Below are 18,068 nucleotides of genomic sequence, written 5' to 3'. Positions count from 1 at the left end.
CTTGGGGGGAAGAGGAGAGTTGACAGGGTCACAGTGCCAGCTCCACTCCCTCAGCTAGGGCTCTTAGACAAGTCACCTCACTGCTGTTTCTTGTGGTTTCCTCACCTCACAGTAACCACACCTACCCCCCAAACAGGAAGGACAATTTAGCGAGAAGAACCAGGGAAGCACTGAATATCATGACACACAAGGTCAGACTTCTTCCATGAAGAAAGGACCTGGCTGTACACCAACCCACCCCAGGCCCAGCCTGGTCACAGGTGAGTCAGCTTCCCACACCACCTTCCTTGTATGTTCTGTATTCCTGTGTTATTCCTGAGTAGCAGGCTCAGGAAAAACAGGGCAGTCACAGTTCTCTGTGCTGCTGCCTCAGCACGAGTCATCCACACCACCATCCACACTACCCACAGCTGGGACAGCCCCGCGCCTGCAGCGAGGTGAGACAACTCAGGAAGTGTGGGTTGTTACCGCTAGAATGGAGCAATGTTTGCCGAATCAAGCTGACGTCACAGAGCTGGGGCGCGCCCTGGTGCACAGGCACCATTGTGGGGCCCCAACTCTCACTGGAGAGAAGGCATGGCATTTGCCAGCCTTCAGGTTTTGGGTGCCAAGCCAGGGTTGGGCTGGGCCTTCTAGGGTGGGGCCTCTCTCCACATGGAGTTGGAGAACCTGTTCTCCATCCCACAGAAGAAAAGCTAGTGGCCCAGTTTCTTCAGCAGGAACCGAGACCTACCTCAGGGGGACCTCTGTCCCTGACTGACTGCTTCACTGGGTGCAGATGCTGATCCAAAGCTGCAGGGAGGTGCCTGTGGGGCAGAGGGTGTGCGATTTGCTTGTTCAGCTCAGGCACCCAACAAGACACGATCCCCCGCCCCATGCCCAACAGGGCGTGCAACACCTGACAGGATGGCCAAGACTGTCAGTCACAAGCCCTACCCTAGACATGCCCCAACTGCACATCTCAGCCGACCTGCTATCAGGAGGAAGTGACTGTGGGCCTAAAAATAACAAAAGCAGCGGACATGATCATCTCTTTCCAGGGCCACCACTCACATCCTTTCTGGGCGGTAAGCAGGAGTTTGTGTTAGAAATGAGTCATGGACACCCTGCATGTTAGCCACGAGGGAAGGTTGGCTAGAAGGCAGAGGAGCAGCAGGGGCACAGAGCCTGGACTGAGCGAACTGGCTTGCTGGGGGCTGTCTACACAGTGGGGATCTGCTGTATGGGGATGGGGTGGAATTTACCCTGAACAGGGTAACAAACAATTTTAAAAGGAATTTTGATCTATAGACTCCACACATGTCCAATAAAAGCCTCAGCAAACCTCTTTTTACAGCTATGAATAAGCCAATTCTAAAATTTAAAAAGAAAGACAAAGGAACCTGCCTAGGTAAGGTTCTGCAAGGGCCTCCTGGGGCAGAGGAGCAGGCGCGCAGGTGAGGGCGGCCGGCTGGGCCGCGCAATGAGAGGCCTGGGCACCTGCCGCCAGCGCTGCCGATACCCCATCCTGCGCCGCAAACCGGGCCATGGTATCCCCAGCCCACCAGACACCTGCATCTGCAACAGGACGCCACTCATCTTATTTCCTAAAGAATGATCTATTGTCCCAAGTAAGGGAGGCGCCACCAAGAGGTTCCTAGCCTTTAATTTCTGGGTCACATATGTTTATTTCTACTCTCCAACCACCTCGCTCTTTTCCCAACTACCGCCGGCCTTCTTGCAAAGTTAGCACAGGCCCTATGTAAAAGTTAATTCTAACCTTTCCCAGTGTGTCTCAAATCCTGACTCTCTCAAAAGGGCCTCAAAGTGTCTTCTTCTATCCAAAGCTTCAGCACTTAGCCCAGTGAACAGTTAAGGCACGTTTATTGTTTTTCAAGTGAAGACACTCAGGTGAGCTTCACAGAGTCACTGTGGTTTGGCCAGGGTCACAAAACTATAGCTGGCAGGACCTGACCTCAAAACTAGGAGCTGCTTCCAAATCCTGGATTCTCTCCACTTGCCTAGTGCCTATGTTTTGGGGAGCTGCTGCCTCAACACTCATTTCCCTAAGACCTGTCTGGGATAAAAGAAAGCACATGATAAACTAGTTGATACCAATCAATGCACTGGACACAGGCCTGCACAAGGGTGCCTAGTTCACACTAATGTCCTCTGAAAAATAATCAGTCAATTAATTAATTACTCTTCTCCTCTGTTCCAGAGGCCTGATAAAGCCTAGGCTGGTATTTACGAAAGAAAGTGGGGGGATAGCTATCCATGCTCCCTGCCCCCCAAGCTACACAGAGCCTTTTCACACAGCTGTTCACACCCCTGGATCTCAGCTGCCCAAGTCCTACCCTCTGGGCAGGCATGTTCTCAAGAGGCATGTTCTTCATGAGGCCTTATCCTGCAGCCCGCAGCTGAAGGCAGCTGTGAGTGGGCACCACACTCCTCTCAGGGCACTTCAGAAGGGCTGGTGCTTCCTGCCTGGCACCTGGTCTCAACCTGGCCAGAAGCAGGTTATTCTTACCTCCCAGAAGCTGAGGAAGCCAAGATGCTCAATGGTGACTGAAAAAGGAGGCTGTGGCAAGGGCTGTGACCTAGGGGCCCTCTGGAGTCTTTTCCTTTTACCATCTTGCTGGGAGTCCCTGGTCCAGACATGGGGTATAGATGAAGAGAGAACCCTCCTGCCCATCTTTCTGGGATGGACAGACTGCTGCCACTGGCTTCCTCCTGGTAAGCCCATGCCCGAGTCTTGGGCCCTAAAGACTAGGGCCTGGCCCCCTGGTGCAGGGAACAAGGCTTTGCCCTGCCTGCTTGAATAACCCAGGCCAGTCCCTAACCTGTTAAAACTGGGAAAGTCCATTTTTCCTGGAGGGCCATGAGTGAAAGCACAGCTCCCTTCCAACCCTGTGACAGCAGGTCCTGTCACATTAGGGATGCTTAGGGAAGTCCACCTGCCCAATTCTCTCCAAGTACCACCCAGAAGTCAAGCTCCTGATTACCAGCCAGACTGAGGTCCACACTTGACTACCTCAAGAGAGGCCAGAGCAGAGAAAAGCAGAACAAAATGTGCTGAGTCAGAACTCAATTCAGTACCTAGTGTGCCAGGTCTCTGGGCTGCTTTGCGAAAAGAAGCAGAAGCCCTGACTGTGCCCAGCTCAATGGGCTCAGTAAAGGCCTTCAAAGGGACTCATGCTCTGCTGCAAGGGCCCGTTAGGACTTAGTGAGCAGCACCCTTTTACCCTGAGCTCACCCACAGGAACTAGGAACAGTGCACATCCTTCACTTTCTTTTTCACACTGTTTTCATTATGAGGTAGACACAGGAAGAACTCAAAGAGTAATACCACACATACACTTATCTCCCCCTCAGTCAACAAAAGCAACATATCTGAGACAGGACTGTCTCCTCCTCTTTTTTTTTTCTTTTATAGAAATCACATATTGTAACTGGTTAAAATCTTTCTCTATTCCTGTTTCCTCCCAGCTTCCCCAGCAGCACTTTGAGGCCACGAGCTGGTGTTATTCCTGTGAGCATGCTTACACTCTGCCACCTCCACTTTACAGCGCTGACAACTTCCACACACTTGGTGATTTGTTAACAGTCTGATCCCACTGGAGAGTATCAGCTCCACGCAGGGAAGGGCTGTGTTTGTCCGCTGCTACCTCTCGGAATGTTGCCCACTGGAAATCAGGCAAGCAGTACTCGTTGCCTGAAGAACACACGCGCGTCTCACTCTGCCGCTCCAGCTCACTTCAGAAGCCTGCTCTTTCTTCCACTCAACCCCATCTCAGGTTTAATCACATTGTCACATTCCAAGTCCTCCACTGTGTGGCCCAGCCACATGCCTGCTAACCAGTGACCCTTCTCTTTTCTCATGAAGGAGGAGGGTCAGAGAAAGCACCTTCCTGCAAGCAGAGACAGTTTAGAAACTGGGACAAAGCTTTAGTCTGTCAGTGACTGCAGATCTAAGAACAAACCAGAAGAAAACCCAAAGAGTCTATCCACAGTTACCACAGAACGTGAGAAACTATACAGGCACCCAAATTACTCAAGTCTGGGGTCACTCCAGAAAGGAACATTTCTCTGTCACCAGTGATGGCAGTCTCCTGAGGTGCTGGGGGCAGAGGTGGCGGAGGGAAAGGGGATGAGGAAGGGGCCTAAGGCCCAACAAAAAAGCACAGAGCTCAGTGCTAGGGTGGCAAAGGTTCTAGCACCACCATTTAGCATCACCAGAGCTATTACTGTCTCCGAGCACAGAGAGATGGCAAGGATTCTTTCTGCAGGGCTGCTGTAAGCACAGTGTACATGTGTTTTGTAAACTGTTGAGTCACACACTCACACACATACACACGGCCATGTGGTCTTGAAAAAGCCCAATCAGGCCCTCCTGGCACAATGGGCCACTGAAGCATGAGTTTGATCCCCGGCCAGGGGGTGACCCACATGGTGTGACAGACCTCTCCTGACCCACCCACTGCTCCCCTCAGCAGTGTATTTCAGTCGATCTGCCTGTTCTGCTCCCCACTTTAAATAAAAAATTTTTTTAAAGATTTATTTATTTATGCATACAGAACTGGGGTACAAGCCAAAGGAGCAGGGGCGGTGAGAGGATTCATCAGAGACAGAGTGGGGAGCAGAACAGGCAGACCGATGAAGTACACCGATGAGGGAAGCAGCTGGTGGGACAGGAGAGGCCTGTTGCGCCATGTGGATCTCCTCCGGGGCAGGCGGGATCGAACTCATGCTGAAGTGGCTTTAGCTTCTTAGTGCTATGCTTTAACCTGCTGCACCACCAGGGAGGACCCCAATAAATAAAAATCTTAAAAAAAAAAAAAATAGATAAAGCCCAGTCCTATTTGAAATGGGCTCCTAAATAAGAAAACAAAGATGTGTCTGGAGAGGGTTCCTCTCACACTGGTTGACGGCAAATGAACTGTGCACCACGAAGGCCTGCTGACCTTCCTGACCCCATGCCCCCCCCCCCCACAGCTGTTTCCAGAGAGTAGCCCTCCCTTCCTACTGCCTACCCTCCAGGCATCCAGATCTGCTTCCCCAGGAGAACTGGAGTCTGCACAGACCACAGGCCTGAGGGTATGACTCAGGAGAGGACATCACGGTCACCTGTCACACAGGCACCAAGCCTGATCCTAAGAGGAGCTCTCCAGTCACCTCATGACCCTCAGGGCCAGGCATGGGTTGAGGGCACAAGAGCCCTGAACTGTGGGCCCAGAAGTTTCCTCTGACCGCCTGGGACCAACTGCCAGTTCCTCTCTTCACTACACCTCAGTTCTGCAGACATTTGTGGGGCATTTTTTGAGGCAAAGTAGCACTGTAGAAGTTCCAGCCCTGGAGATTAAGGAGTGGGGAGACCGTGCCTGCAACCACAGCCAACTAGTGGCAATGAGGCAACTGAAGCTCACTACCAGATGACAGAATTTGGTGAAGTAAAACACATACTTGACATGAATTGCTGAGTGGGGTGCGAACACAAAAGAAACCCGAGTCCTCTGAGCTGAGCTTGCCATGAAGACATGTAAGAAACAGAGAAGAGAGGAGAAGGAATTCCTGGCTGGAAGGACAGCATAAACAGGTATGTTCAGGAAGCACTGAGTGGCCAGGGGTGGGTCAGGGGAACCAGAGGAGGCTGGAACAGAGTGGCTGATCCAGGTAGAGCATGGCACACCCAGTGAGGAGTCTGAACGTGATCTGGCAGGTGCTTAGAACCACGTCATGCATAGTGTTTAGGCTATTGATGAAATGATGGGAAGGTTCGGAAGAAAATAACAGCTGACCAATGGCAGCGAAGGCACAGGGCTCCAAGGAGGGAGAGGGGAGAGAATGTCAGGTCTGAACAGAGGCCCACAGGGGAGAAGTGACCTGGTAGAGACTGGGAAGCAGAGCTGGGAGGTCCTGGAAGCCAGCAGGTGTGGTGGAGCTTGCTGGGCAGAGGGGTGTCAGCCATTACCTGTGCTTCTCGCCTTCTTCCTCTCCTTCTCTGAGCTGCTTGGTCTTTGGCTCCCCATCTTCTTTGTCCTTCAGAGGAAAGAAGAAAACCAGCTGCTCAGATAAACATCCCTACTCCAGGTCCACGGCACAGTGGCTGACCAAGTGCAGGCAAGCCAGGAGTCAAAAACCCTGTCGGGCATCACGGGGCATGCCAGCTCCAAACAGGGTGCCTGCCTACTGCAACTGACGGGAGAGAGGCTGAGCCTCATGCCAGCCACTCGATTGCCCTGGCAGAATTAATTCCTTGGCCCCACCCCAGGCCCAGGGTAGGCCTCAAGGAATACTAGCAGGAAGAGATGGCAGGTTTTAGGTGGTAAAAAGCTAATTTAGTCAGGGCCAAGAGGGCTCATGCGGGCAGGCCACTAGCTACTGGATGAACCACTCACCTAACTGGGAGAGACTGTCAGAAGCAGCAGCCACCAGCTTCGGCCTCCCAGTTCTCCCTCCAGGCCAGAGGCCCCTCCAGAAATATCTGTTTGGTCCCCTTTACAGCTGAACTCACATTAGGACCAAGCTTATAAAAAGGTTCACTCTTGCCAAGTACTCAGGGTAACAGAGGGAAGGGGAACTGATTGGAAGTTTCCATAGGAAACTTTTCTTCTAAGTCTGGTTCTTTTGTCTTCCTCATGCCACCCACCACCACCTCCCACCATGTCCCAAATCCCTCTAAGTCTAGAGGAATCATGTTCTGCACCTTGACACAGGGGTGTTTATCCACTGGGTGCACCAGGGACCACAACAAGGCACCACCACGCTGCTTCTACCTGCAGTGGAAAATGCCTTCCTGGGTTTTCCCCCTTCCTACCTGGTTACTGCCCTGAGAACAAACAGGTAAACGAGGTGCACACATATGTGCCCTCAAATGAGTGACCACACACTTGGTTCATGGGAAGAGGCTCCAGGCTCTCCCTAGATGCCATGGCCAGACCACCAGAGGATGCCAATGTGCACTGCACTACTGCCAGTGACCTGCCTATCACTCTCACTGGAACATTGTTCTGAGGAGATGTCTGTAAGCCCCGGGAAGCTGGGCAGAATGAGCTGGAACTGACATACACACTGTAAGGAAAAAAATTACTTGTACTATCTCCTAGAATTTTGTTTTTGCCACTGACATCAGCCTCCCTGTGAATGACATTTGTTTTATGAGTCACTTCCTGCTGGTGTTCACAATGGAGACACTGAGAACAACCAGACCCCACCATTCCTTGGCCTCACACCTATGGGGGAGATCACCAAAACTGAGCAGGAGGCCTGGTTCTGAAAAAGGCTTTTACGGGATGAATAGGTTAACTGCCCTTTCGCTCTGTCATCCCAGGGCAGTTGGGTTTCATGGGGATGAGGCAGTAGGAAAAAGTGACAGCAGCTACATGAAGTCAACATGATTCTGTCAGCTGGGTGGGAGACATCCTACAGAACTGGGGTGCTGCTGGCTGGGGAGACTGGATATCAAGGGTCACCCTGGAGGAGAGTATAGCTCCAGCAGAGGTGGGGTATGGCCTGAAAACACTGCAAGTGGCTGAAGAAGCAGTCAGGGTGGAAGATGGATGCCAGGCTGTCAAGGCAAATGGGCCATCACAGAGGGTCTGGCAACGGGAGGATCTGCTGGAGTAAGGTCCACAGTATGTCCCCAAGGGCCTGCTGATTCGCTGGGCAGAAAGATCCTGGGACACAGAGACATTCACCTGGTGATGACCGAAGAGGGAAGAGATGGCAGAGTACAAACTTCTACATAAGAAACAAGTTAGGTCTCCACATGGCCCCCAGGGCTGCTGGGGCATGGTGGGACTTTCCACAGAGGCCCAACTGACACAAGCACCCCTCCATGCTAGCTGATTAAGTAAACCAGAAGCTGGGCATTCAGACCAAAAGCTCCTTCCCAGATTCCCTGGTGGCCACGGGGAGAGGGTAAAGGAGCCTCCCATGGTGAAAGAGGACAGAGGCAGCAAAGCAGGCTGACGGCAGCCCCACAGAAAGCTGCTTTCCACAGGGGCGATTGACCTAAGCCAGTTGCTTGAAGATGGTAGGGACTTCAGAAACAGCTTTCAGCAGCCAGTCCTTTGTAAATACCATGCCTCTTCCAGTCCTTGAGCAAGGGCGAATTGCAGCCACTGCTGCTACCACCCGCCCGCTGCTGAGTCCCAGAGACATCCAAGGATCTCCCAAAGGCCAAGCTACTCATTAACAAGTTGGAAAACACCCAACTATAGAAGTGACATTTTAAAAACTACCCAGAGGCCTGGTTGGGGAGGGGGAGGTGGTAGCAGGAGTGCAGCTGCAGCTCTGCAGACAGCTTGAGGTCATGAATGACCCCATCCTGGGAAGCTACGCAAAGAGCAGGGGCACAAATAACAGACCAGGCAGTGGGAGCAGAGCGTTGAGGCCGACTCCAATCTTCCGGCTAAGTTCAGCAGGCCAATGAGCATTCTTGAGATGGAAAATACCTTTTGGCCAATCTGGCCTAGATCAAGGCATGCCCCTCACCGCCTTGATGGTGGCAGAAAGTACAAACCAGCCTCACGACCAACCCCAGCAAAAGAGACAGTCAGGGGCCGGGGGAGACCACTGCCTTCCAGCGCCTTGGCTCGACCTCCAGGGACCCCTGGAAAATGACTGTCAGGCAAAGGAAAAAGATTTGCCAAGGTCCCAGAACCTGTCAGTGGTAGCTACAGGTCTGAATCCCCCTGCCCTGGGGGGTATGAGATAGTATATCAAGAGGGCACTTAATTTCTCAAATCAGCTGAGCCTGGCCCCCTCTCCAGTGACCCCCACCCTGCAGATCTGGAGTGTGCTCCCAGAGTCACCACAGCAGCAGTCTGGCCTCAGCCCTGTGAACACGCAGCATGAGTGCTGGTGCGCAGCATCCCCAGGAAATCCAGAGACACTCACCTACCCAGGCCCTTAAACCCTGCCGCTGCCTGCCCCTCCCCCCACACACCTTTCCTCCTCCCCAAACAGCTATTCATCATCACTACCCCTGTGGGTTCCCACCACCACCCAGCCTGGGGCCATTCCCCTCTACCCCAGCCTGCCAGCCCCCCTTCTACTCCACAGAGGCAGGGGCAGCCTGGCTGTGGCTGACGCAGGAGTACAGTACAGGCCGGAAGCACAGCAACCCCCTCCCGCTAGCGCTGCCGGGGCTCTCTTCAGCGGAGTAAGGGAGGCCGTCAAGGGTGAGCAGACATTCCAACTCCTGATCTAGGTTCCTCCACCATAAGACTACACTGAAGCAGTTGGGGACCCAACAGGAACTAGGTGGGGGGCAGAGGAAACAGCACAAAAACATTTCCCAATGCTGGGCAAAGATGCCTCATTCGCTCTGAGTAGGCCTTATATAATGCAAATGATAATTCTGTGCATGTTGGAGAGAGAACAACACCCAGAACCCTAGGTGGCCCCCCCGTCTGAGCCTTTCCTTTACTGGGGTAAAGAAAAGTCAAAGACAGATGGGCACAAAGACCTAGGGAAGACAGGGGGAGAACAGGAAGGGGCTAGAAGTGAAGGCAAACCTGGAAGTTTCACAACTCCAGCCTGCTGCTGTCCTCAGAGCCAGAACAGCCTAGTGGTGGGGCTGCGAAGGGACTTCCTGTGGGGTGCGGCAGTGGCTGGCTGGAGTTGCACTCCCAGGGCACTTGAGGGGTAGGGCAGTCACCTGAAGCCTGACTCACCCTGAAGATGCAGTGATAGCACTGGGCTAAGCGCCACCACGCCTGGCTGCAGAAACTGCCCAGAGACAGTCGAGGGGGTGGGAGGGGCCATACTGATTCTCCTGGGCTGACAGCGATCCCCAAAGTGGGCCCCAGGTACTCAGCTTCCTGCTGGGACCACCTGGCCCATGTGCCCACTCTGTCTGCTCGGCAGGAGGAGTTTGTGGAGCACAAGTACTCATCTAACCTGTCTGTCCCCACAGTCTGGACACAGTACAGAAAGCAGGCACAACACAGAGCCACGTGGGCTCAGGCCAGGACACAACTGGCAGTCAGGCTCAATTCAGCCCTGTTATGTGACCTTGGGCAAGTTTTTCAAAATGTCTAGCCTTGTTTCCTCATTTTTGAAAACAAAAGCAGCCATACTAACATCATGGCTCTTTACATGAATGAAATGACAAGGGAGGGAAAAGAAGACATGCCTGTAGCTGGAGGGGACAAGGAAGAGCTGAGGGGCAGGAAGAGCTGGGCTGGGGCAGAGGTCACGGGCCCACACAGCGTGCATCTGCAGAAGACATGATAAGCTTTCACTTTCATCACTCTCGTCCTGTGTTCTCTGCAATCCCAGGAGCAGACAGCAGCCTTATAAATCTGCTTCGCAAGACTTCAGATGTGTCAGACAATCTGTGTGGAGGACACAGAACTGATTCTCAGTTCAGTGCTTCACCAAGATTCAGACTCAGAGTTGGGCAGGGGAGGTGACTGGGGGGAGATCTAATATCCCAGAGGCTGAGGTTAACTGAGAATCATAACTTTTCCATGGGCACAGACATTCCTTCAAGGTGTGTGTGTGGGGGGGGGGGGGAAGGGAGAAGAAAGGGGAAAAAAAGAGGGGACAAAGTGCCAGGGGCCAGAGGCTGGAAGAACAATAAGCAAGCCAGAGATAAGGACTGGAGATAAGGGCAGGAACTAGGGCAGTGACAGGGGGACAGAACAAGGGGGTGCCTTCTGAAAGCTGTGGGGCACAGGGAGGGGCCAGAGACAACTGAGGTTCTGACTGTGACTCAATGGGAGAATGAATGCACTTTCAACAAAAAAGGTGGCAGCACTTAGGGTCAAAGAAAAAGAGTGCAGTGGTTTCCAGACAGAGGGGATTGAGGCCTGATACTTAGTCTGATGAAGGCCACTGATGCAGACAAAGGCCAAAGATCCAGTGTCTATCAAGGTATCCTTGGCAGTGGAGAAGAGGGCCCACTTAGCAGAGGCAGGTGGGCCCCCCCAACTATAACCCATTTCTAGGCTGAGACAATTTCTAACCCACCAGGCTCTGCCGTCCTCCATGAGGCAGAGTGAGGGTGGCTAACGCCAAGCCAACTCTGGCCCTGTCCTTGCCACACATGCAACTGGGGAGCCAGCCATGATCAAACGAAGCAGAAGAAAATCCCTCCAGCAAGTAAGCAGACACTGAGTCTCTCGCAGAACAGGGTGGGGACTCAGGATTCCAGAGGTAAGTGAGCAGACACACACAAGCCAGATGTGAAAAAGATATTTTTTCGGAAGGATTCTTCAGATTCTCAAGGGACCAATGACTCAGAAGAGGAAAGGGAAGGTGTCAACAATAAAATGGGAGAAAGGGAAGTACTGTGGGTGACACGTAAGGTGTCTGGTAGGTTCTCCGAGGGAAGTACTACCTGTCCGCACCTCACAGGCTGCGTGGCAGCAGGGGTGGAAAGGGGAAGGGCAGCAGAGGGAGCAGAGCATAGGGAGGGCGCCCAAGCTTCAGAGGGCTCTTTCCAGTGCTTCCAAGGACAGAAGCACTGGAAAGAAGTCCTCAGAAAGTCATGCTGAGAACAGGGTGAAGACCAGTCTCTTTCCTTCATAGGCAGCCAGTCTAGAACAGCCATGGACTGTCCAGTCTCCGGCCAGTCCTTCCCTCAAGGGGGCACTGTCGTGTGCAGAAAGTCCTGGGCAATAGGACTAGATGGACAGACAGCAGGTGACTCCTGACTCGGCTGTTTACCAGCAGTAGGAACGCAGGCAACCTGCAGGGCCTCTCTGAGACTCTGCTTCCTCCCCTGTTAAAGTGGGGCTGGCAATTACAAGCAGTGAAATTGATAGTCTTAAATCTCTCCCCAAAAACAAAAGCCCAGGACGAGACAGCTTTACAAATGAATTTTACCAAACGTTCAGAAATGAACTAGTGCCTGTCCTACACAAACTCTTTCAAAAACTTGAGGAAGAAGTAATACTACCAACCACATTTTATGAAGCCACCATTACACTAATACCAAAACCAAACAAGGACAACACAAAAAGAAAACTACAAGCCAATCTCTCTAGTGAACACTGATGCAAAAATCCTAAGTAAAATCCTAGCTAATAGAATCTAACAACGCATCAAAAAAACAATCCACTATGACCAAGTGGGATTTTTCCCAGGGGTACAAGGATTGTTCAACATTCAAAAATCAATTATGTAATCCAACACATCAACAACAACTAAAAACCACATGATCATATCAATAGATGCAGAGAAAGCATTTGACAAAGTCCAGCATCCATTCATGATAAAGGTACTTGAAACTCTTGGGATCAAAAACCAACTCAGAATGGACTAAAGACCTGAAACCATAAAATATATATGTTAGAAAATATTGGTGAAAACATACACCTCAGTAACATCTTTAAAGATACATCACTCAAAGCAAGGATTGTGAAAGAAAGTATTAACAGCTAGGACTACACATCAAATTGAAGAGCTTCTGTACAGCAAAAGAGACTCCCACTGAATGGGAGGAAATTTTCGTACATAATACAAATGAAAAAGGACTGATAACAAAGATGTACAAAAAGCTGATGAAACTCAACAAATATAAAGTGAACAACCCCATCAAAAAATAGCCAGATGAGCTACAAAGACACTTGTCCATGGAACTCTCCTACACAGCTGGTAGGAATGCAAACTGGTACAACCACTATGGAAAGCTGTGTGGAGGTTTCTGAAACTGCCAAACATGGAGCTTCCATATGATCTAGCCATTCTACTCCTAGTTATCTACACAAAGGACACAAAAACTCAAAAAGACACCTGCACCCCTATGTTTATTGCTGCCCTATTTACAATAGGAAAGAATCAACCCAAATGCCCAAAAATAGATGATTGGATCAAGAGGATGTGGTATATATACACAATGGAATGTTACTCAGCAATCAAAAAAGATAAACTCATGCCATTTGTGGCAACATGGATGGAACTGGAAAAGATCATGCTTAGTGAAATAAGCCAGAAAGAAAAAGAAAAATACTGGATGGTTTCATTCATAGCAGGAGTGTAAGGAATCAAGGCGGGGGGGTAGTACATATATGTCTGTGTATGAATGTATGTATATAATGTATGTGTGTGTGTATACAGTAATTTTTTAATATATAGTAATTGTAATAAAGTGAAAAAAGAACATCAGTTAACAACTATAAACTAGAGACATTCTACAGGGGAGGAGAGAAGAAGATCAAAACTGGGGTGGAAAGAGCATATGGGACTGTGGTGATGGCACATGGGTGAAGTGGTGGTGGGAAGTACATGGAGATTTTGACTGAGATGAAAAAAATGTACAAAATGAATAATAATGAAAAAAATATTTATTAAATAAATAAAATGGGGCTAGTGCTACTTCAGGTCAGCATCCAAGGATTGAACAAACTAACTTGGGTCCACGGTGTAGATGATAGGGTCACCTGCCATGGGAAATAGCCTGCTATTGCATCATGGGCATTCTGAGCCTTACTGTCCATCAGAAATGGTCCTGACTTGAATGCCGGCTCTTGCTGCTTCCTCCTGGGAAACCAGATGTTCCCTCTGTTCTCAAACCCCCAACTCTGTCCTGACCCCCCTCCCAAAAAACCAAGTAAGCAGTTAGTCAGTTGAGTTCTGGGAGGCACAACACATTGAACAGCTATCCAGGACCCAGGGCACAGCCAGACCTAGAAATGGAAGGCCCAATAGTGTTAACCAACCAGCAGAGATACCTCTATATCTGGGATGTCTTCTATGTGGGGAGGTACTAGCCTTTTCTGATAATGCTTCCTTATTTTTGCCAAGTTTCTGCAGATGACAATTTTAATTTTTAAAATGAAGCTCAAAATTAAGAATTTCCTCAGGGATGAGTGACAAGAGGTCTGAAGCTGGAAAAACAGGCACCACATCTGTGGGGTGTCCCCAGAGAAACCTGCATTCTGCACACCACAAAACTCCATGGCAGGAGTCAGGGACGGTGGCCTCAGCATTTTCCCCTGGCTGTGTAGGTTATACCCACTTTTTAGCAGAAGGGTAGTTCTTCCCAAGCAGGTCCTCTGGTGGTAACTCAAATTTTGACTGTCAGTGTCTTCCCTCCTAGACTGGAAGCTCATTGATCCCCAGGACCTGGCACATACAGCAGGCTAGACCAACTCTGAATAAATACAGAGACAGGAAACTATCTTTTAAGGCTGGGACCACTTCCTCCTCTCAGATGAGAAAAACGGAGGTCAATGCCATGAAGTAACCCACCCAGAGTCACACAACAGGGCTGCCAGACCCACAGGGTAGGGGGCTCTACACCCAGCCATTTCCTGGAGAACCCAGCCTTTTACTCGGGTCCTACTCCAGTCCCCACTCCAAATGTATGGGTGGTGACTGACATTTCTCCCTGGTGTCATTCAGACACACGAGACCAATTATCAGGAGTCCCAGATATGACCATTTCTGGGTCAGGAGCTCAAATTCCGGAAAAGAGATAAAAGCTCAACACACACAGAAGTGTTCTTAAAGCTGTTTCTCACAATAGGAAGAACTGGAACTTTGACAAGAGTCAAACTGTGGCACAGTCAGATACTAGACAGTCACTGAAACAGCACTGTTGGCAAGAACACACACAGGGTCCCACACACAACCGGTGTGGCACTGCACATACGACGCCCAAAGCCTTCACAGGCCCACAGCACTGCCTTGGGGTGTATGCTTTCCATTTCCTTTTACTGTGCCGTCAAGCTGATTTGATAATAAAATGATATTAAGGCAAATGGGGCTACAGGAACCCAGTTATCTTGCACTGTCCGCACTGTACGCTCACTAGAAACAGATTCCCCTGGCTCAACGGGAAAGCAGGAAACCGTAGTTGACGCTAAGGCCTGACACAAACCAGCCAATGTCTATGCCATTCTAAAGCTTAAAACAAAAACAAAAGCACCAGCTTTGCTGGGGGTGAGGACGGCAGACAGGTCTGTACGCATGAGTGTCCCTCTGGGACAGGGCCAGTAGCCAAACCAGCGGAAGCACTGGTGGTCCTGCGCACTCCAGTCCGACCAAACATTTTCCCCATTCAGGTTGTGAAAACTCAACCACTAGGCCTTCACCAAGCTGAGCTCACAGGTGGAACAAGAACGATTCCCAAAGGCAATGATCAGGTCTATGAAGCTTGGAAGCCCACTGCCCTAGTAAAAGAAACCCCTTTTGATAGTGGGGGATGGCTTGGAACCTGCTTTTCATCACTTTGCAGTGGACAATCAGAGTCATCAGGCTTGAGTGCCAAGTTGCCAGTGGTGAGCAATGAAACAGTCACCCAGAATCTGGGCCTGAGGACATGCAGCTGCTGTCTAACCTCGTCCAGAGCAAGCAGGCTGAAAAGCAAACAGGCGTCCCCTCAGCACATGAGCTCTGGCTGGCAGGTGGCGAGACAGGAGGAAGAGGGCCCTTATCTACTGTGTGCTCACCACCTTGGATCTGATGCAAATAGCCAGCAAAGGCCTGAACGCTTCAGAGAGCAGCCCCCAAAATCGACCCCCTTCTACTTTCCATTCACCCTTGGCACATGTGTCTGACACCAATGCTGGACCCTAAAGCAGTTCCCTGGCAGCCACCAACAGGACCACATCAGGGTTCCTGTTATCCACATCACACAGCTGGTGTATTTAAAGCTTGAGACCAACTAAAATATGCAGCTCTTTTCCCTGTGGAGAACCCCAGTCCAGGCCTGAACAAAAGATTTTGGAGACTTCATTATTTTAAGAGACTTCATGCATGGTGAAATTCACCTTGCTGGCAGTGCTACAGCCTTCAGTCCTTTAAATCAACCCCTAGAATCTTCTCAAAGGGCAAATCTGCTTTGCCCTGAGGAAATCTCAGCTGAGCCAACTCCCCGATCCATGTACCTGTCCACTTGCTTCATTTTTTCATTTAAATATTTACAGTCTCTAAGTCTTGTCTTCTGGCAGACAAAAAGGTGACTAAGCCATGACTGCTGCTCCAGGGAAGGCAAGAGCAGGTGGCAGGGAGGCAGACAGAAACAGGCAGTAACCACACGTGTCCACAGTGAGTTCCTGGGTTCCTTGGAATATGGAGCGTGGAGGGCCAGGTGACTAACAGCTGGGAAGGGGAAACCTGAGTTCATCAGCTGAGGACAAGCAGGCTGCCTGGGGAGGGAAGAGAGAACATTCGTGCAAAGAAGCAGGACAGGGAGTGGAGGAACTGGAAAGTGCGGGTGTGCTGAGCTGAACCCTCGGTCCCTGGACAGGGAGAGATCTGAAGGTGCATAGGGGTACGGGAAGGAGGAGCCAGCTTGGGAAGCCTATCAGTAGGCCAGACCATGCAGCAAAAGATGGAGGACAGGGAATGGGCTGGCAACCATGTGATTAGAACATTATTTATAAAGCACATTCCAAAAGGACCAGAAAGAAAAGGTCACTAGTCAAGGCAAAATAAAAACAAGTCAGATATGGGTCCAGAGAGCCACCTTATGCCCAGGGTGACAGAGGGCAGCTGTCTCTGAATCCATCTGGAGGGACAGCCATCCACAGGGCTATGCAGTGCCGCAAGCCCTGGCATTCACTCTCCTGGGCTCAGGGCCTCTGGCACCAAGATTACCTTGGGGTCAGGTATCCTATCTAAAAGATAAGGCTCAGCAAGTTGGGAACTTACTCAATGGCTCGCAGTTAAAAGATCAGTCAGCATTTAAACTGAGGTTTTCCACTTCCTCTGCAAAACCAGAGAAGTGTGACCAGGTCTATCCTAAGACCAAATGAGAAAAGTTAGGGATGCAAAGGCCTTAGATATCATCTGGTACAGGATGGACTAGGAATGTGTTATAAATAGAACTTAACAAAGCAGAATCTTTCAGAATAAGACCTGGGAATCTGAATGTTTCTCAAGTCTACCCATTTCCAGGCCATGATTCTACCACAAAGCCCAACTGAGGAGCCTCTCAGATCCAACCTTTCCATTACAGAGGCAACCAGGTGAGAACGTGACCTACATGAGGCTGCGGCAAGCAGCCTAAGAACTGCTGTGGTCACCAGACACAGAAGGATGAGAAGAAACAGAGAAATCACCCATACAACACCCACGCCTGGAGGGCCACCAGAGACCCAGGTAAAGTGCGCAGCAAGAGAAGGGCAGAAGCAAGGGTTAGCCCTCAGATCTCTTGACTGCTAGCAGCTGGCCAGTTTGGACCATGCGGAAAGGGTCACAAGCGCTTGAGTTCCCCTGTCAGTGCATGGACTTGCCCATCTGGCCCCTCCCTCTGGGAAGGCTTCACCTTGAGCCTTGTGGCAGAGCCAGCCATACCACAGAAGCTGAAGTGCCCAGCCTGGGGGAGCGGGCAGCACCACAGACTTCTCTCTGGCCACAGATGCACATGATTGCGCTTGGGACTGCCTGCCTACCGCATCTAGGATGAAGGCAGTAGTGATTTCCTCAAAAAGCCATTTTTCCGGTGAAATATAGGGCCTATGTTGGAGGTTTGCAGCCCAAAAGACAAACCAAGCAACTAGTAAAGATTCTGGGTACTTACAACTAAGTACTCTGACTCCACAGGGCCACTTATAGCCATAACCTAGGCACAGAGCACAGCACAGCTTTATTTCACTCAACCTCACTTCGTTTTAACTTTGATACTGAAAGAAAATCCACTGTTTGACAAAACTATGTTAGGTGAAGACCTGTGTTTGACAAAACTATGTTAGGTGAGGACCTGCTTTGGCTAAATGTCCTTCCCCTAAGACCCTACAGACAACTCAAAGTGAGGAATTTCTGTGTGTAGCACTTTAGGGGCTCAAAGTTACCTTAGGTTCCACAACTCAGCTATCTGCAGGTAACTGGATGCCCAGTTTACAAATGGAGCAGCTGGGCTCAGGATATAAAGTATTCTATAAGCCTGATCCCAGCACCCCACACACAAAGCCCCTCACAAATGTCAACTGCCCATGTAAGCAAGTCAAGGTGTTTACTGACTACGGTCCATTGCCCCATCCCTCCATCCCAACATCAAGACAGGGTCACAGAAATTGTACAGGGTCACAACGCTGGCACCAGTCAGAAGAGCAAATTCTTTACAAGTCAATCCCCAAGCAAATGAGAGGTTCAGAGAACAACAAAGTGTGCTGAAGTTCCTAGGAGAC

General features: G+C 50.5%; 1 protein-coding gene across 2 annotated transcripts in view; it reads right to left on the bottom strand.

Moving 5' to 3' along the window:
- The window catches only part of CCDC12 (coiled-coil domain containing 12), a 47,663-nt gene that overhangs the window by 13,199 nt on the left and 16,396 nt on the right, over positions 1-18,068 (bottom strand). For both annotated transcript variants that reach the window (XM_012720599.1, XM_004676236.2), the window contains exon 2: positions 5,951-6,018. In XM_012720599.1, the coding sequence (XP_012576053.1) occupies positions 5,951-6,018 (68 nt within the window). The remainder of the gene's footprint in view (positions 1-5,950; positions 6,019-18,068) is intronic.

The sequence above is a fragment of the Condylura cristata genome, unplaced genomic scaffold (genome assembly GCF_000260355.1).
Source record: "Condylura cristata isolate star-nosed mole 26May11 unplaced genomic scaffold, ConCri1.0 scaffold00004, whole genome shotgun sequence".
NCBI classification, from domain to species: domain Eukaryota; kingdom Metazoa; phylum Chordata; class Mammalia; order Eulipotyphla; family Talpidae; genus Condylura; species Condylura cristata.
This window is presented reverse-complemented; position numbering and strand designations above follow the sequence as displayed.